The 17,583-nt window shown below is 42.0% G+C and overlaps 2 protein-coding genes across 2 annotated transcripts; both read left to right on the top strand.

Moving 5' to 3' along the window:
• The first annotated feature begins 9,828 nt into the window (after positions 1-9,828).
• Positions 9,829-11,355, top strand: RNASE12 (ribonuclease A family member 12 (inactive)). The gene is made up of 2 exons (XM_090271914.1): positions 9,829-9,919; positions 10,420-11,355. The coding sequence occupies exons 1-2, from the start codon at positions 9,886-9,888 to the stop codon at positions 10,893-10,895; spliced, it is 510 nt and encodes a 169-aa protein (XP_090128040.1). The 5' UTR covers positions 9,829-9,885; the 3' UTR covers positions 10,896-11,355.
• On the top strand, positions 10,688-16,967 carry RNASE11 (ribonuclease A family member 11 (inactive)). The gene is made up of 2 exons (XM_090271913.1): positions 10,688-10,746; positions 15,431-16,967. The coding sequence occupies exons 1-2, from the start codon at positions 10,736-10,738 to the stop codon at positions 16,041-16,043; spliced, it is 624 nt and encodes a 207-aa protein (XP_090128039.1). The 5' UTR covers positions 10,688-10,735; the 3' UTR covers positions 16,044-16,967.
• The last annotated feature ends 616 nt before the right edge of the window (positions 16,968-17,583 follow it).

Raw genomic sequence — 17,583 nt, forward strand, 5'->3', positions numbered from 1 at the left:
ATTCTTCTACAAAATCATTATTTCTAAAATCAATCATTATTTATCTTTTGCATTTTTTATTATCCAGGAATTGTTTATTCAGGACTTAGGGAGGCGTATTTTATATCAATAGTTTCACAAAACCGTCAATTTTCCTCCACTGTAAGCATGGGGTTTGGGAAGGGAGGAAGCTTTGTGTGCCGGGACGTGCGCTAGTCAGCAAATGCAGCCGGTGTCTTGTCACACAAAGCCTGGACTCCCACCCTCACTCAAGCCTAACATTCCAGAGTTCTAGCATGTGGTGGGTAAGGATGGTGGAGGGAGTCTCGAGTGGTGTAGCAATTTGCGAATGAACTTAACAGGGATGCCTGCAACTGAGATTCGGTTTTGACACTTTATAATCATTCACTGTGGGGTTCAACCCCAGACCAATTAAATTGGATTCTTTGAAGATGAAGAATGGCATGGTTATTTTTTTAAAGCGTCCCAGGTGTAATTAGGTTTGGCCTGGGAGCTACAGATGCTACGCAGTTGCTCTACAGGCCCACTGGAGACCGGTAACTCTAGGCAGCTTGTATCTTCAGAATCACCGCCTTTCAGCTGCTACTTCATCTTCCATAGTTAAGTTTAGTTCTGGGTCCAACGATGTGCTAAACTCTGTTTCTCCCAGTGATCCTCCCCCAAGCCACAGAAACAGTCTGTGCCACGAGCAGGAAACTCCGAAAGAAAAGAGACAGCCCAGTGATTCAACCTGCTTTATCTGGGGTGTGTGTGTGGATATATACATGGGGAGGGGTGCTTTCATGCACTACATAGGGATAGGCTCTGGGGTCACACTCTTCACCCTTCCTCCTTTCCTAAGCGTTGAAGGTATCCAGTGCTCACTCACATCTTGCTATTTCAGTCAGATGTGCCCTGACTCTCCTGAAGAAGAAGAGCTAGAAACCACAGGTATTTTTCACCTCACTCTTTACTACGCTGCTGAGTATCAAACTTCTAGGACCTCTTCAGATTCTTGGAAAACCTGCGAAACAAATAAGCTTAGAATCATCCTTCAGTCCTATCTCCTACAACCCACATTCAATCCTTTAACAAATGATGTTAACTGCACCTTAAGAATATTTCCAGAATCCAAACACTTCTCACCACCTTCACCTCTATTACCGCTGTAGTCTGAGCCACGACCACCGCAGTAGCTTCTTAGCGATTCTCCCGGGTTGGCATTTGTCCCCGTCAATCTGTCCTCAACAGACAAGATAGAACAGGCCTGTCAAAACCTAGGTCAGAGCTGGTCATTGCTCTGCTTAAAACCCTCTGTGCATTTTCATTTCATTCAGCATAAAATCAAAACTCCTTGCCATGACTAAAAATACGTGATTTTGCCACTTCCTGGATTCCCTGCACTTCCCTGATCTCATCTCCTACCACTCTCTCCCTTTGCTGGCTGCATTCCAACTACATTAGCCTCTAATGCTCCTCAGAAACCCCCACCCCAGTGCTTTCCTCCCTGCTCTCCTCTGTGCTTCTGTCTTATCTCACACCTGCATGGCTCAGTCTCTCGCTACTTTTAAGAGCTCTGATTAGATAGATGTATCCTATCTAAGGGGACTTCTCTGACCACTCTGTACAAAATAGCGCTCACCCCCTTTGCTCTCTATTCTCCTTCTGTACTTTAATTGTCTTCTTTGTGCATACCACCACCTAACCTTTGCTGCTGCTGTTGTTATTAATTCCGCCTCCCCCTCCACTAGGATAGAAGCACTGTGAGAACAGAGTGTATTTTTACTGCTGAAGACTCAGAGGCTGGAACAGTTCTTAGCACCTAATAGTTACCAAATAAATATTTGGTTAATGAATTGTGTGAATTGTTTTAAATCAAAAAAGTTATACAGGCTTTTTAGGAATACCTGATCCTGTGATGCTTGGGGGAGATAAGGAGCACGAAGGTATCAGGGGCCTGAATAGAGGGCTTTTGCCCTGTGGGGAATGTGCCATCCTCTGGGGAAGGATGAGGGGGGCCATGCCTGAAAAATATTCTGTGGCAGTTCTCTCTCTTTGGGCCATAGTATGGCCCTGTAAATGCTTCAAGGAAGCATTGAAAGGTTCTTCGAACTAGACATAAAGCAAGGCACCAAGTAAACTCTCAGGAGCTTTAAATGGGGCATCAGTGCCATTGGCTGCTTTGCAAACTTGCTTAAGTTTGAGCTGCTTCAGGCTTTTATGATTTTGAGCAAATTCTGAACCGATGGTGTTTGGGGGCCACACTGTAGGGTTGCACATAACAGCCATCCTGTAAGAGTCTGTGAAATACTTGATTTAATAAGCTGATGAACCAAAGTCTGCAATAGGGAAACAAGAGAGGACAAGGGAAACTAAGTTTAAGGAAGGACCAACAGGACTTCATCAAACTCGTTTGGCCAGGTTTTGTGATGAGGGATCCCTGTCCTATGAGCCCCAAGGAAACATTGCTAGCATGTGGAAAGGATGCCTTGAGGATGAAACGGAACAGGGGTGAGAACCTCTGCTGGTCGCAAACGTGCACGAGTAGGGAGCGGCTCTGCTCCCGGAAACTCTGGGCGGAATCTGCCCCCTTGTGGTCAAATTAGGTACCGTCATGGGCCTTATTTTCAAGGTTTTACAGAGGGATTGAAGATTAAAAATTAATTTCTAAGGACCTCACTACTTTTTGCTGATCCTTCTGTGTACATGATATGGCTGTGGAAATTACAGAGGACATATCTGTGTGGTTTTCCTGGGAGATGGTGTTCACGGGATTAGGCTGAACTGCTTATTAAGTTAGATGGCATCCCATGGTGTGGATAGGAAGCAGAAAACAAAGGTAATACACATTAGCAAAACTTATGAGTTGGTTTTTACCAGCTAAAAAGTGAGGAGATCAGAGGTGCAATCATAGATTTAAGGCCTTGAGTAGTAATTAGAGGTAAATCAACACTTTCATTGATCCTTCTGATCTTATGTCTATATGGTCTGACAGGGTCCCATCAAAGTAACCCTCAGAAAAGATTTTTGAATTTTATAAAGAGTAGCTCATTGAGACTATGGTTAAAGAGCAAAATATAGTTCTTTTAGGTCATTCACTTATGTGTTATTCCATTCAACCAACATTTACTGAATAGTTGTTGAGCAAACATTTGTTGAACATCTATTATATTCCAGGCAATGTGTGTGGGACAGAGATTACTGCGAGAAACCAGACAGATGTGGTTTCTGTCATCATGAAACAATCGGATGATTTTTAAAACCAAGAAATACAATAAATTTATTATGCTAGTGATAAGGGCCACAAAGGAAAAGGCTTGTCTAAGGAAAGGAGGAACCCACAGAACTTAATCAGGCAGAATGAGGAGGTGTGAAGGGAGTAAGAAACATTCCATAATGAGAGAACTCAATGTTAAAAACTTTGAGTTGGAAGGAAACCTGATGACTTCAGGGAGCTGAAAAGGGGAGTGCACAGGTTGGGGCAAACATAAGCTTATAGGTGTTCATATGGAAGACGACATGGAGGTTATGATTATTACAACAACTTTATTAATTCTGTGTTTCACCTACTCCAAACGGCTAACCTACTTTTGCCTCACCCTGTGTATGGTGGGAGAGAAGGAGAGTGCTTTGAGGTGAAACTCTCCATGCAAGGCCTGGCAGGTAGAGGTACAGATTGTGGTCATTATGTTATGACTTATGAAAAGCCATTGACACGTTTTAGGTGGAGAAGGGGGTGGACAGCACAGGCACAGAACTAGTGTGTTTTAGGATTACCATGCTATCGTATGGTTGACCAAAAGCCACAGGGAGCACCGTTCCAACTTTCTAATAAGCAACCAAGAGACCTGCAGAATGGAATGTTGCAGCTGGGTGTGCTCTTTCAGCTCTCAATTGTTACTTGTTTTCATCTCATGCATTCCCCTGACTCTGCCAGCTCCCAGCCACTGGGAAAGGAGGTCGGTGAGGCCCATGGAATTAAGGTCAGGGTCACAGAGCTAGTTAGTGGCTGAATCAGTTCAAGACAGGCTTCCCCAACTACAAGGCCACTGTTTCTTCTACTCTAGCTGGGTGCTTCTGAGAAAAGGCAAGGTTTTGTTTTGTTTTTAATGGATCTGGGTCCTTTAGGGCCTCTGTGATTACTCGGGGTTGGGAACAATCATTACTTTCTTCCAAGAGATCTTATCTGATTTTCAGGGAAGATGGAACTGGCCCAGAGAGGAGAACAGAGCCTTGGAGGGCTTTGGAGGTGCTGGAACGGAAGGCTGGGTTAATGGTACTTTTAAATGAGGAGTGGAAACAGTGGAGGGCCCAGCCTGGGGACATACATGAGAAATCAAGTATGCTATGATCAAAGCATTCTCAGAAGTGGAAAACTGAAGAGAGGGGGCCTCCTAAGTAGCTATCAGAAAGACATGCTTAGGGCAACCTCCTCTCATCATCTTGGCCTCCCCTGGGCTATTACTTGGTGGCAGTCATTTCAAAGATACAAGTAACCTCGCAAAAAAGGAAATAGCTTGGTTTGCCCCCAAGAAGAACAGGACCTCCCGACTTCTTAGCCTGGGGCTGTAACTGCACTGTTGAGATTGATAACCTCTGATCTGATTCTGAACACATTCTGCCCAAATCAGGAGCATCTTGTTCTTGGACACATGTTCACCTCACCTGGACAGAGAGACAGGTGACATCATACGAGGATAGTTGGAAGGATGCCCAGAGGCTTGTGAAGGTAGCCAACAAATTCTTCCAGAGTAGGGGTGTTTCATGCCCTTTTTTTCCCCAGTGGTAAGTATTCTTGATTTAGGGAGGTGTCTCTTTGACCAGAATGCCAATTCCCTGGGTTCTTTCACAGGGCTACATGCTGTACTCCCGAATCAGGGCTCCAGCTCTTGCTTCTGGCCTGGTTGCCCAGGATCCATTTCCCCACAGCTCACCGTGACTCCAGGCTGGGAGGTCAAGGGCATGGCCCTAAGCTCCAGTGTGTGTGTGTGTGTTGAGAGGGAGAATAAAAGTGGTAGTCAGAGAAGTGTCATCTTAAGGAAATATCCATTGGGGTTGCTTTTTTTAGCTCATAACTTTAGTGTGTGACAGCAGAAAGGGAACTTCTTCCTTTACTCTTTTCTGCCACCTCCATTTTAGAGATGAAGAAACTGGGACTCAGAAGCGACATGGTTTTGGAAGATCATACTAGTTAGTGGCACAAGAGTAAGATCTGGTTTTTTATCCTTTCATCCACTCCATGCACACTTTTTGTTCTCCTGTGAAGTACCAGGCAGTGCGCTAGAGCAAACAAGTACGTGTTTTTGCTCTCCAGAGCACACAGCACGCATGAGAGAAGACCAAATCTTTCGCTGCCCCACATAGTAACTGTTAAGACTAAGTCATGTACAGGGAGCATGGAGGAGGTCTTCTTATGGAATTTCTAAAGGAGATGAAGGTGGTTAATTTAAAGAAAGGTTCCCGGAGGAGTTGATAAAGTCTCATGCTCTTTGTCCTACACTTAGATGTATTTCTTGACATCTGAGCTTACATTGGGTGTCTGAGAATTTGTGGGAACCAGGAGAGATTTCGTCATGGACAAGGCCCACTTCCAAGGTTAGAAAGAACTCGAAATCATCTGACTGTTCTCCATACCAGCATAGTAGGTAAAAATAGTTTGGGAGGGTTCCTTAGGGAAAATAAATAGGGAAGGAAATAAAAAACATATCACAACTCAGAAGTACTTCCAACCTTTTGGTCTTAAGACAGGTGCTAGAAGTTGGCATCTGGGTGATACAGAAGTGGGAAGAAAGGGCTAGAGAATAATGGAGGGAGGAGAGCACATTCTGCTTTAAAGCACCTTCCTGGATCTAAGGTGTTCCCAGCTTCCTCAACTGCCAGTCGCCCTGGCCTTGGCCCCTGATCTCAGACCACAGACATAGTCACTTCTCCTTCCCCGCTACCTGGCCATGGAAACTCTGTCCCTGGTGGAACCCACATTACTCTGCTCATCTCCACGATTCCCTATGAACTGGTTTCTACAAGTGCTGAAAGAACACAGGTAATTAAGAACTGTGTTTGGGAGGAAGGTCTTTCTCACATGTGTTGGGGGCATACCCTGAGGACCTGCTTCAGTCACATGGGGCAAGTGCCTACCCTTCATCTGTGGAAGCTCTGAACCCAGATGGTCATTCACATGTAGGACTTCACTCGGGGTGTTGAGTATTCCACATAATAATGCAAAAGTCAGTTTCATCATGGGGTCAGTGCAACTCTTTATAAATTACCATGCTATTTACCAATTCAGGGCTCATCTATTGTGGTGATCCCTAAACTTCAGTGTGTATTATAATCAGCAGAGGTGGGCTACTGATTACAGAGGCAGAATCCAGGGCCTCGCGCCCAGAGTCTTCGATTCAATAGGTCTGGGGTAAGGCCCAGGTTTCTGTATTTTTTAAATTAATAGCCATAGACTGATGAATTTCACTTAGAAAACATTAAAAAATAAATAGTCTGTGGGAGCCAGGCAGTGGCAGACTAAGGAGTAGCTAAGGGCTGGCACTGAGGTGATTAGTCTTCCACAATATGCTCTGCAACCTCCTGCCATTCCCATTTTTTGATAAGGGCAATTCATGTTTCCTGGATTGGGGGTAAAGCACTTAGAAAGTGCACCTTCAGGAAGAGCACCCCTAACCCCCTCCTGCAACATGATCACTGTCTCATGGGGCCCAGGACTTGAGGAAGAGAAGATATAAAGCAGATGATAAGGAGAATAAGCACACCCCACATGAAAATGGCCAAGGAAAAGGGCAATGTGAAAGGCAGTCCTTGTGAAGGGTATGCTGATAGTTGCTAGGAGTGGTAAATATGTGAATGAGCATTAATATTTTTTCTTTTGTAGTAAAAATTATTCAGAAAGTCTGTTATACCCCATAGCCTGTATTCAGAATGGAGGAGAGTATCCAGGCTTTGGGAGGAGCGTGAAGCAGGCCAGAGATGCTGCCACACCAGGACGGACAGATGGAGAGAAAGCCTTGAGGATTCATTGTGGATGAGAGAGAAAAGAATTTCACAGAGAGCTTCTAAAACAGTCTGGGAAAAGAACTAGAATTCTAGTAGTAATGAAGGATGGGGCTTGAATTTTCACACAGATTTTAAAGGGAGGGTAGTCCTCCAAATCTAAAATCCTGGGGATATTGAGGTTCCATTCCCTTTCGCTTATTGTTTTTTTTGCTCTCGCCCGGATGCCTGGTTACCATCTACAGCTCCTCGTCCCTTGCAGCATGTCCCAAGCTGATATTCCAGAGGACCTTGTTCCATAGCGGCACCAATTTAGCAAAGTTCCATGCTCAAATCAATTGTAAAATCCTTAGTTAAGTGAAATCAGTCAAGCTGGGTTTCTCAGAATGTTGTGCTTTGTGGGTCTTGTGATTCTCCAAGGGAAAAAATATAATTAACAATGTCTCTCAAACTTTTGATCATGAAAATTTTCTCTTGCATCACACTCATTAATGTTTTCCAGAACATTGTTCACCTGAAGACAAGTAGGAAAAATGCTCTTACTTGTCCTCCAGTGTTTATTCTCCCCTTTTATGTTTGTAACTGGAAACGAGAATTTTAGCTAGGCACATGCCTCCCACCCCCCAGAATAAACCCTACATTTCCCAGTGTCCCTTGCAGTTAGATGTGACTATGTGACCAAACAAATGCAAGTGAGATGTAAGCAGAAATGATGTATGAAACTTTGGGATGTGTCCTTAGAAGGCACTGCCATGCCCTTTTTGTGCCTGTCTTCTCCCAGCTGGCTGGAATGCAGATGTGATGGCTGGGGCTAGAGCAGTCATCTGGACTGTGACATGAAAACTATACTTTGAGATGGAAGTCAGAACCTTGAAGCTGAATCTGAACTAGCTACCCAAGATTTTCTTCTTCAGGAGAAATAAAAAGTTCCTTCTTCTTTAGACTATTGTTACTTTAAGTTTTCTGTTGTCAAGCAGCCATTTGGGAAATGTGTAACACTAATCTCTTTAGATAGATTTCTCTTTATACAATGAAAATGTTTCTGCAAGATGGTATGCAAATTGAAATTTATTAATTGGAGAATTCATCAACAATTAATTGTGTACTTACATCTTTGTGGCACTGTGCAAGATGTATCCAAATCAGGGTGGTTGGAATTCTGAAAGGGCACCCAGAATGAAAAATTGTAGAAAGTAAGTTACAACATCTTGGTTGTTTATGTTCATGGTTTGCAATTATGGTTTTTGTACAGAAAGAGGCACATTTTTGAAGACTTTTCCAGGACTCTCTGTCCTTCCTAGACCATTTTCCACCAAAAATATTTTTCTTCTTATCAATAATTGGTATATGAGGTCTTTCCAGATGGTATCCAGTCATGTAATATGAAAAATAGAGACATTTATTGAAGAAGATACAAGATACAAGAAACATACATAGGACAATGACACCTCAGTTCCCTTCAAAGTAGGCACCTTGGGACCTCATACAGTTCTCCCAATTACCATCAGCTGACCCATCATATTTTCCTAAATCTCCTCCACAGTCTGAAACCTCCTCCCTTTCAAAGGTGATTTTAGTTTTGGGAAAAGCCAGAAGTCATAGGGCACCAAATCTGGGGTGTGGGGAGGCTGAGTCACCTGGGTAATTTGATGTTTCACCGAAAAACTCCACATGAGACATGATGCATGAGCAAGTGCATAGTTGCGATGAAGCTGCCAATCACCAGTTGCCCATAGCTGCAGTCTTCTGAATCATCCCAATAGTTTCCACAGACGAATTTTCAAGCCTAATGCAAAATTTGATGTAGATTCGTTGCTATCCTTGTTCAGTCATTTTGAATGCCATGACCACATAGTACATATGCTCACTCAATGGCATTTACCGCCTCCACTGAGTAGTACAATGAAGTCATCATTGTTCACACATGAGCATTACAGTCCACTCTCCTTCACTGCCCTGTTACATTAACGTTGTGCAAACTGTTCTCATTATAGTAACAATGGTTGAAATTTTTCTGGACAGACCTCACATATAGAGGAGACTATATAAATGTCTCTCTGAAAGATAAATCATTTCAGGGCAAGAAGTCATAAAATTAAGTCTGTTTTCCCATTCCTATATCAAATGACCAGAAGGTGAAGGCAACAAAAAGAACTATATTGTCTTAATACCTTGATCTTTCACCAAGCCCTCCTCCACTAACTTTCCACATAGTTTCCAATGTATACCATAGTTCAGTAGTTCTCAAATTTTGCTGCATATTAGAATCACTGGAAGAGCTTTTAATAATCCAAAACCCAGATCACCCCCCAATACCAATTAAAGCAGACTGTTTCAAGTTGACATTGAAAAGTGGCCAGGGGATTCCAATATTCAGCAAAGTTTGGGAACCATGGCCATATTTTCCAGGGCTTTATCAAGACTAATGTTAATATCAGAGGATTGTTCTGTCCTGTTCTGAACATGATGTGGGATTAGAACTTGCTGAAACTGAAGTTCAAGTATCAGGAAGGTAGGATCCTTGTTAGTTTTATCATATCCCATCTCCTCCTGAACTGTTCTTCAATTCATTTCTTCATTAATGGAATGGAGGTAGTAATTACTTCATAAGTTTAAGGACTGGTTGAAATTTTGGAAAATAGATAGTACTCTGTCTGGCACACATCAGGACTTTACTAAATGTTTTGAAAATCTACATTTGTTTAATGAGGACACTTTCAGGACCTGCCTGACCCAACTCTCTCTCTGAAGGTAGCTTCTTTCTCTTCCTTCCCAATGGCACGCAAGCACACTCCCTTAGAGGCCCCGCCCCTTTCTGCTCTTTTCACTCTGGCCCTCCCCACACTCAACTGTTGTCAGAGAACAGAGAGACACAAGGGACTTTCTCAGATCCATGATCACGAAGACATGGTACTTGTGAAACCTACAGCAAAAAGGAACGGTAAGAAGAGCTAACACAGCCAATTGGGGTTGACAGGAGGAGAACTGGGAAGAAGAGAGTAGAAGACAGTATTAAAAGCATGTGGAATTGGACAGAATAAGAGCTGAGACAATTATGGGAAGGAAGTCATTCAGCAGTAGGAATAAAACAATCAGGCATGGGAACTTCTGAGCACCTCTGTCTGTTCAGCTCTGTGGTAAGTACTCCTGACGGATTCAGGAGAAGTAGAAGATCAGATCCCTGCTATCAAAGAGCTGATAGAAGTAAAACAAATGGTTCTAATTAGAGAATGGTTCAATGCCAAACTCTGAGAGCTGAAATGGTCAGAAAGGGCTTTCTTGGAGAGCTGTGCCTCCAGCTTGGTCTTGCAGGGTAAGCATGATTTTCATTAGCAGAGCGAAAGAAATCAAATATACTAAGGGTGGGGGAGTAAAGTCAGGGGATGGGGCCGGAAAAATCTGATTACCCTCTGCTACTTTCTTTCTCCTCTTGTTCTGTAGAAGTCAGAGCAAAAGATGTAAAAGGACTCTTACCCCTGATGATTCTAATGGTGATAATTTTCCTGCTGATTCTATTCTGGGAAAATGAGCTGTATGAGGAAGTAGCGGTGTCACCCATAGAGCACTTGCATGTGGACTATCCCCAGAGTAACATTCCTGTAAGATACTGCAACCACATGATCTTACAACGAATCATCAAGGAACCTGACAGCACCTGCAAGAAGGAGCATGTCTTCATCCATGAGAGGCCTCGAAAAATCAGTAGTGTTTGCACTTCTCCCAAGAAGATGGCTTGCCAAAACCATTCCAGAATTTTATGCTTCCAGAGTGAGTCAAGGTTCAAAATGACAGTCTGTAAGCTCATTGAAGGTATCAGGTACCCTGCCTGCAGGTACCACATTTCCCCCACGGAGGCGTTTATTTTGGTTACTTGCAATAATATGGGGCTAGTTAATTTCCAGAGATATGTTGAATAACTTGAGACCAGCACCTGGATCTGAGATCCTCTCCTGTCCTCTGTCAGGGGCACTAGGGCTGGTTCTCTCTGATGCACACCTGAACTGTGGACGTGGGGTAAAGCCTTGAATGAAATGGGTAGCCAATCCTTCCAGTATTGCTGAGCTGAAATCTTCTTATTCTGATTCAACTATAAAACTCTACTGAATTAAACTCAAACTATGCATGCGTTTCAATTTCTTGTCCCTTTTCTCTGGGTCACCTGATGAGAACCAATAGTGAATTCTATTCAGGACCGGGATTAGGATAAGGTGAGTGAGGCACTCACTTTACATGCAAATTTTAAGGGGAACCCTCCCCCAAATAACTTAGATAAATATTTTTTTTAAAAATCAAAATCAATGCAAAAATCCATGATGAACAAAATACTTAAATTTTAAATCAAGACCCATTCTGACAGGGATGGATTTAGGGTGAGGCAGGTTACCTGGGTTGTGCCTGTGCAGGGTCAGAGTCTGTTATTTAAATTTTTGATATTTGTTCATCAGGGATTGTTTTGAATTAAATTTATTTTTAAATATTACATTAAAATATTATCTTGATTACTGAGCTTCTTATTTTTTTAACCCTCTTAACTTTTGTACCTTCAGCAAGCACCTCATTTATTTCACCCTAATCCCAGACATGGTCCTAAGTGTAGAGGCAATTGGGGTCATCTCTTAGGATTTTCTGTAAAGATGGCATATATAACTCAAGCTGCATCGGCTCCTGTTCAGTAGCTTCCTCTGTACCTTGAAAGAAAGCATAAAAGACATCAGAAGGAGCCTGACTGGCCAGAAACCATTTCCCTGGAAGACTGGAGAGGAATGGGCAAAGATTTCCCAGGGAGAAATTGACTCTCTCAGAGCTCAGAGTATCACCTCTTCTCATCCCCAGAGGAAACAGAAAGGACTTTGACTCAGACTACTCTTTTCTTTTTTTAGCTCTTGAACCTGAACTGGTTATTCAGTTCACATTCAATTATGGACAGGGCATCTTTAGAGTTGCTCAAGGAAGAGAAGGAAGGAAAAACAGAGGTTTCTAATTCTGGGGATTTAATGAAGTCCTATTCCCCTCTGGGCCTTAGTTTTCTCATCTGTAAAGTGAGAGGGCTTCAAGTAGATAATCTTTGAGGTTCTTCCCAGGCCTATCAGGCCACAATTCTATTTCTTAGAGTATAGAAACTAGCCTTGTTGGAGGGGAGTGTTAGTATTGGGGAGTAATAAGAAATAAGGGGTATTTGATAAGTAAGTGCCAGATGTGAGAAAACTAATTCTGAACTATGACATTTCAATCCTGTATGTGAGAGCCAGAAACTCAGAGCAGGAACTAGCAATGCATGAGCTTCACAGGTTCATTCTGTCCTGATCTGATCTTCTCAGTTGAGAGACTTCAAGTACTGCGTTATTTATTTGTACTTAATTCAAGGTCAGATCAAAAAAGGAGGCACACTATGCTGGTTGTTGACTCTTTTGTAAGCACCAAATTCTAAATGATCGATGAGATTTTGGAGGGAAGGGGGTGACTAAGGTAAGTAAAGGACACTTTGCAACCTTGTAAGTGGGCAAGGCTCACCCATCTGGGATGACCCTTTCACAGTTGAGTTTCATGGCCCATTTCTCTGTGGGGACCCCATTGTCACTATTGTCTTCATGGAAGTTTGGATGCCACCCGAGGAGCAGAGCGCTCAGCATCTGAAGATGTTGATCAGGGACAGGTGGTCTCTAGGACATGACTTGTTGAGTCTTGGTAGCAGCACCGTTACCTGGACAAAGCTTTAAATAACTAAAATGTGTCCACTAAAGACCCTGTTTCTATGTTCTGAATTCTGATTCCTTTTTCTATTCCTTTCCCTAGGCATTATTGTCCTTTCCTTCCCAATGATTTTTCTTTCTTTCCTTGCCTAACCAACCTCCCTCTACTAATTAAAAACAAAACCATGCATCCCCATTGAAACATCAGAATGTAACTGAGACTGTTCACTGGAAATTATCCTCAGAGTATTTTTATTCAGTGGGGATCAAAGCCCAATTCAAATGAATCATGATGTTTTAGACACTTGTAGTTTGGGGTGTTTTGTTTGTTTGTTTGTTTGTTTTAATGGGCACCTCGCAGCCCAAATCAAATCCAGATAGCTGCTAATTCTGTCCACTTGAAATACATGTTTCAGGAAAACTGGGAGTCTCTATGCTGTTCTTCCTCTTATTTTTCTCCTTATTATATTCTGTATTCCTATTATCACCTCACTGTTGATGTCAATGGTCGCTGATGTTTAGGAAGCAACCTAAATCCTTCTTCCTTCCTCCCTTCAACCTGCACCAAGTCTATGCTCAAAGCACAAGCACGAACACATCCACTTAATTATTAATAATTTATTAATACACAATCAACCCAATTATTGAGGCTTATATATTTTTAGTACTGGATCTTTGCCCTTGTTTTACACACAGGACATTTTAAACTTAAATATAATTAAAAATGCAAGTCCACATGTACTATTGTCAATTGAGTGGTATAAGAAGTGAGTAAAGTTCAGAGGTGTGAGACATGAATTTGGTAAACTTAAGTATTGAGAAAATATGTTTAAAAAAAATGGGATCTGAATTGGGCTTTGAAGGATTTCAAGGAAAGAGTAGTGTGGGTAGCTCAAGATATGGCCCCTCCACCTCAGAGAACAGGTGGCTACCTGGCCAGCAGCCATAAGGAGTGAGCAAAACAGGCTGTATCTGCAGTCGAGCCTCAAGACCTTGGTGTTTATCTCAACCTTGTAGCATTTTCACATGCTACCACGGTCTGTCCCCGCTGCCACCGCTCCTTTCCTTAACATGGTAAGTAGCACCAAGACTGCAGGCGGGTGTGGTTTCTCTCCACTGATCCACTGCCATCCATGCACTCCCCTGTAATGTGACTAATAAACAGCATGTCCACATCTGTTGGTCCTCCAGGTGGTTGTTTTGGAATATCATGAACACTTAAACGGCTCCCTGACTTGGAGGTCCTGCATTACAAGTAGGCATTCAAAAAAGAAGCAAAAATGGAGAGATGGAATACAGTGTACTTTAAGAGAGTGGGTCACACTGATTTGATGAGAACCAGTTTACATACCAACATAATGGGAGATGAGCCTTGAGAAACAGGTTGGGATGAGATCAAGTAGAACCTTGACTAAGTGGCCTCAGGGGATTCCATCACCTCCTGTAGGCAATGAGGAATATTAAAGGAATTGGAAGGGCAAGGAGTAATTAGGATGTAAGTGAGTGTGATAATGCAGGGACTACAAGTGTAAGGGAAGGAGGGTCCTAAATATGAAAGAAAAAAAGAAAACAATGAGATCTTTCTAAAGCAAGAGAATGAATTATCACCCTAAATAATCACTCTTTCTGGGATTCTCAATACAAATTTCCCAGCATTGACCTTAAGTACAGAATGTTCCACACTAGTCTTCCATGTTATGTTGTTAACAAACATTGCTGAGAAATTAGTGCACGCACAGTTCAGTGTTTGGTTGTGTACAGAATAAAAAGAAGCAGGAATTATGTTTCAGGGTCAAGGAATTTTTAGCCTGAGTAAGAGGGAGAAAAGCCTAACATGTATCAAGCAACTTGAAAATTAAAAAGGACCATATAAAATGAAGTGTAATATAATCTATGCTGTAGGGTTTCAATGAAGAGAAAAAAATACTTTGGGTTAAAATATAAATAAATGGACAGGGAAGATGTCGCAGAAGAGGAAGCAGTGGTGCTGCCCAGGTCGCTGGGACTCTGACAGCCAGATGGACAGTTTGTTCAGTCTTCTGAGCATCTTTGGTTCCATGTTGCTCCCTCCTTTGATCTCATACAGCTCTAACCGCCTTTTAGCCCCTGCTTCTCTCAGTTAGATGCAATAGTGGAAGTTCCCAAGAAACAAATACAATTTTGCTTCTTGCCATGCAACAAGCTAGAAGCTTTCTCCAGAGGATCAACTTTGCCAAAGGCACTGGTAAAGACAGATATCCTGTGACTGAGAATTGGTGGGAAAAGAAATGGGAGAGAGGGAAAATAATATTATAGTTTTTTTTCAAGTGGCTACCACATGGCAGGTACCATGTGAGGCTGTAGGAGATGTAGCCATAGTGAGGAATGTGTTGAATGAGATTCTGTGACCCATTTTGAAGATGACAGACCCTGCCAATGAGATTACAGACATGGAGAAAAGGGAGAGAAATAACTACTTGGTTCTGAGGACTTTAAACATATTATCTTATGCACTTCTCACATTCTCTCTCTTTTTTTCATATGGGGAAACTGAGGTTAGTTACATGAGATAAATTGTTTGTTACTAAATAAGCGGGGATCTGAAGCTGCGTGCAGACCCCACCACTGATTGTCTTTTCACATATTTGTGCTTCCATTAACAGCTGTAAAACTCTTACCTTACATGGAGGGGTCAATCTTGGGAATAACTGTCACAAGGAAAAAGAAGCTATCTCTTTAATATCCTCCTTATTTTTATTTTTTGCTTTTTACTTTTACTGCAGAAGAGATTACCCTAGATCTGAGATGGAGACCTCCCTGCTGCTACTAAGCCTGGGATTGATTCTTGTAGGATCTTCAGGAAACAAAATGGAGACAATTAAAGAAGAATTCTCAGAGGAAGAGATGCAATATGATTTGGCAAGTGACCGAGAGAAACAGACCATTGAGGTATTAATGAACTCAACTCTGTTATCTAAAAATCCCAGCATTAGCACATCCAAGGATGTTTTTTCTTCATTATTGACATTCAGAAGATTTCATTATAGCTTCTCCAAGAGAAATAGTCCAGGTAATGACAAAGAGTATTACAATGACATGGTGATCTGGAGAAACGTTTCACAAGCTAATTTGTCATGCAAGTTGAGCAATAACATTATTCTTGACTCCATGGAAGTGACTGGCAGGGTCCCCAAGGCCTCCAGCTGCAAGTGTGGAAAGAATCTTGGCATAAGTTGCTTTGAGAGCCCAGAACTGGAGACCACTATGGGCCAGCTCACTATAGGCAAAAAATCCCCCAGGTGCCAATACCACAGTATTAGCTCATTAAAGAAAATATTGGCAGTGCTAACAGGTAATTATCTGATGAGCTGGTTAGTTACTGGCTCTAAATTGTAAATAGACAGAGTTGTGAGACAATAGTCTATCTAAACAAGAACATACATATTATCATTATTTTTTATTGCCTTCTGTTATCTGCATCTACACTTTTAGCACTATAATAAACTCCTGACTATTTATACTAACTGAAGGAATGAAAAATCCAAAGTTATGTGGATAACTTGATTAAATTTTGTAACTGATCTTGGAGTGCAGATACTTTCTTTTTCACACACACACACACAAAACTTTCTCTCAACTAAACTGAATTCCATTCTAACTCAGCTGTAAAGCCAAGAAGTAGAGTTCACCCAACTGGACAGAATTAAGGAAAGAAGATCCCAAACCAATATAGATAATTAAAAATTAATTGTACTGCCACTAAGATTATTCAGAAGAATGGTGAATGAGCTTAGGGGACACATTATCACTGTTTATCTTCAAAGAAATGTGTGCACTAATGCACGCGCACAAATGCGAGCATCTGTCTGTGCAGCCAGAGGTCTGCCTGTCCTCCAGAAGATGCCAGAGGAAAAAGATCCTTTGTCTTAGCTGCTGCCCTCAGTCAACAGCTCCAGCCCTACACAATCTTTGTTCCTCCTTCCTCATCCTTATATACTTCACAGGTTGCTACAGAGGGAAGAAATAATGTGCTTCTTGGAATTTTTACTTGAGTATACTCTTGATTCCCTCGGGCAGAGAATGGCAAGCCATGAAGGAGTAGAGGAAGCAAAAAGATGAGAAATAGAAAGTCTATGTCAAGGGTCAGGCAGAATTTATCTTCAATCTTGTTTTCTGGTGTTGTAGTGAATTTCTTTTTATCACCAATTATTTATTTGTAAGTCTTTATGGTTCAACACTCTTGATAAAATATGGACAGTTATCTGGTTCATTAATGGGTGCCTATGACTCTTGTTTTCTCATCTTACATCCTCCCTTCATCCTGAGACCACTCTTTTTTAATGTTCTAATTTTAAATAAATGCATGTGAATGAATGTTACATCATTGAAATATTTGTTATACATCACTCTTTATATATCAATTTTCCTAATGTTTTTCACATTTGGTGCAGAATTCTTATTATATCAAAACTGCAAAACTGACAATCAACCCACATGTAGCATGAGGGCAGATATTCTTGTATCTTTTAGCTGGATTTTCCTTGTCAGTGTGGTGGCTGTTAAAATAAACAATTACCTAGGCTTGGCCAAATAAGTATGTAATTAGCATTCAACTTATACTTGGCAGTCAGGGGAGAAAGTGATAGAGGGAAATGCCTGGGGCACAAAGTTCTCTTCTCTGTAAGAGGAAAACCCAGGGCCCTGGAAGGAAGATACAGTCATTGGGTTCCATTGCAGGGACAGTTCCATGCGGCAAGGCTGCTGCCACCACCCATTTGTCAGCCATGGGGTCGGTTTTATCCACAAAACAGCAATCCAACGGGTCTCCTCTTGGTTCAAATTTGAGTAACTTCTTTCCCATAATCGAATCCTGCTGTACAGTCCAGCTCTGGGTGATGGGCATGACAGCCCCAGAGACAAAAACTATTCAAGTTCT

The sequence above is a fragment of the Furipterus horrens genome, unplaced genomic scaffold (genome assembly GCF_987537825.1).
Source record: "Furipterus horrens unplaced genomic scaffold, mFurHor1.1.pri manual_scaffold_3, whole genome shotgun sequence".
NCBI lineage: Eukaryota > Metazoa > Chordata > Mammalia > Chiroptera > Furipteridae > Furipterus > Furipterus horrens.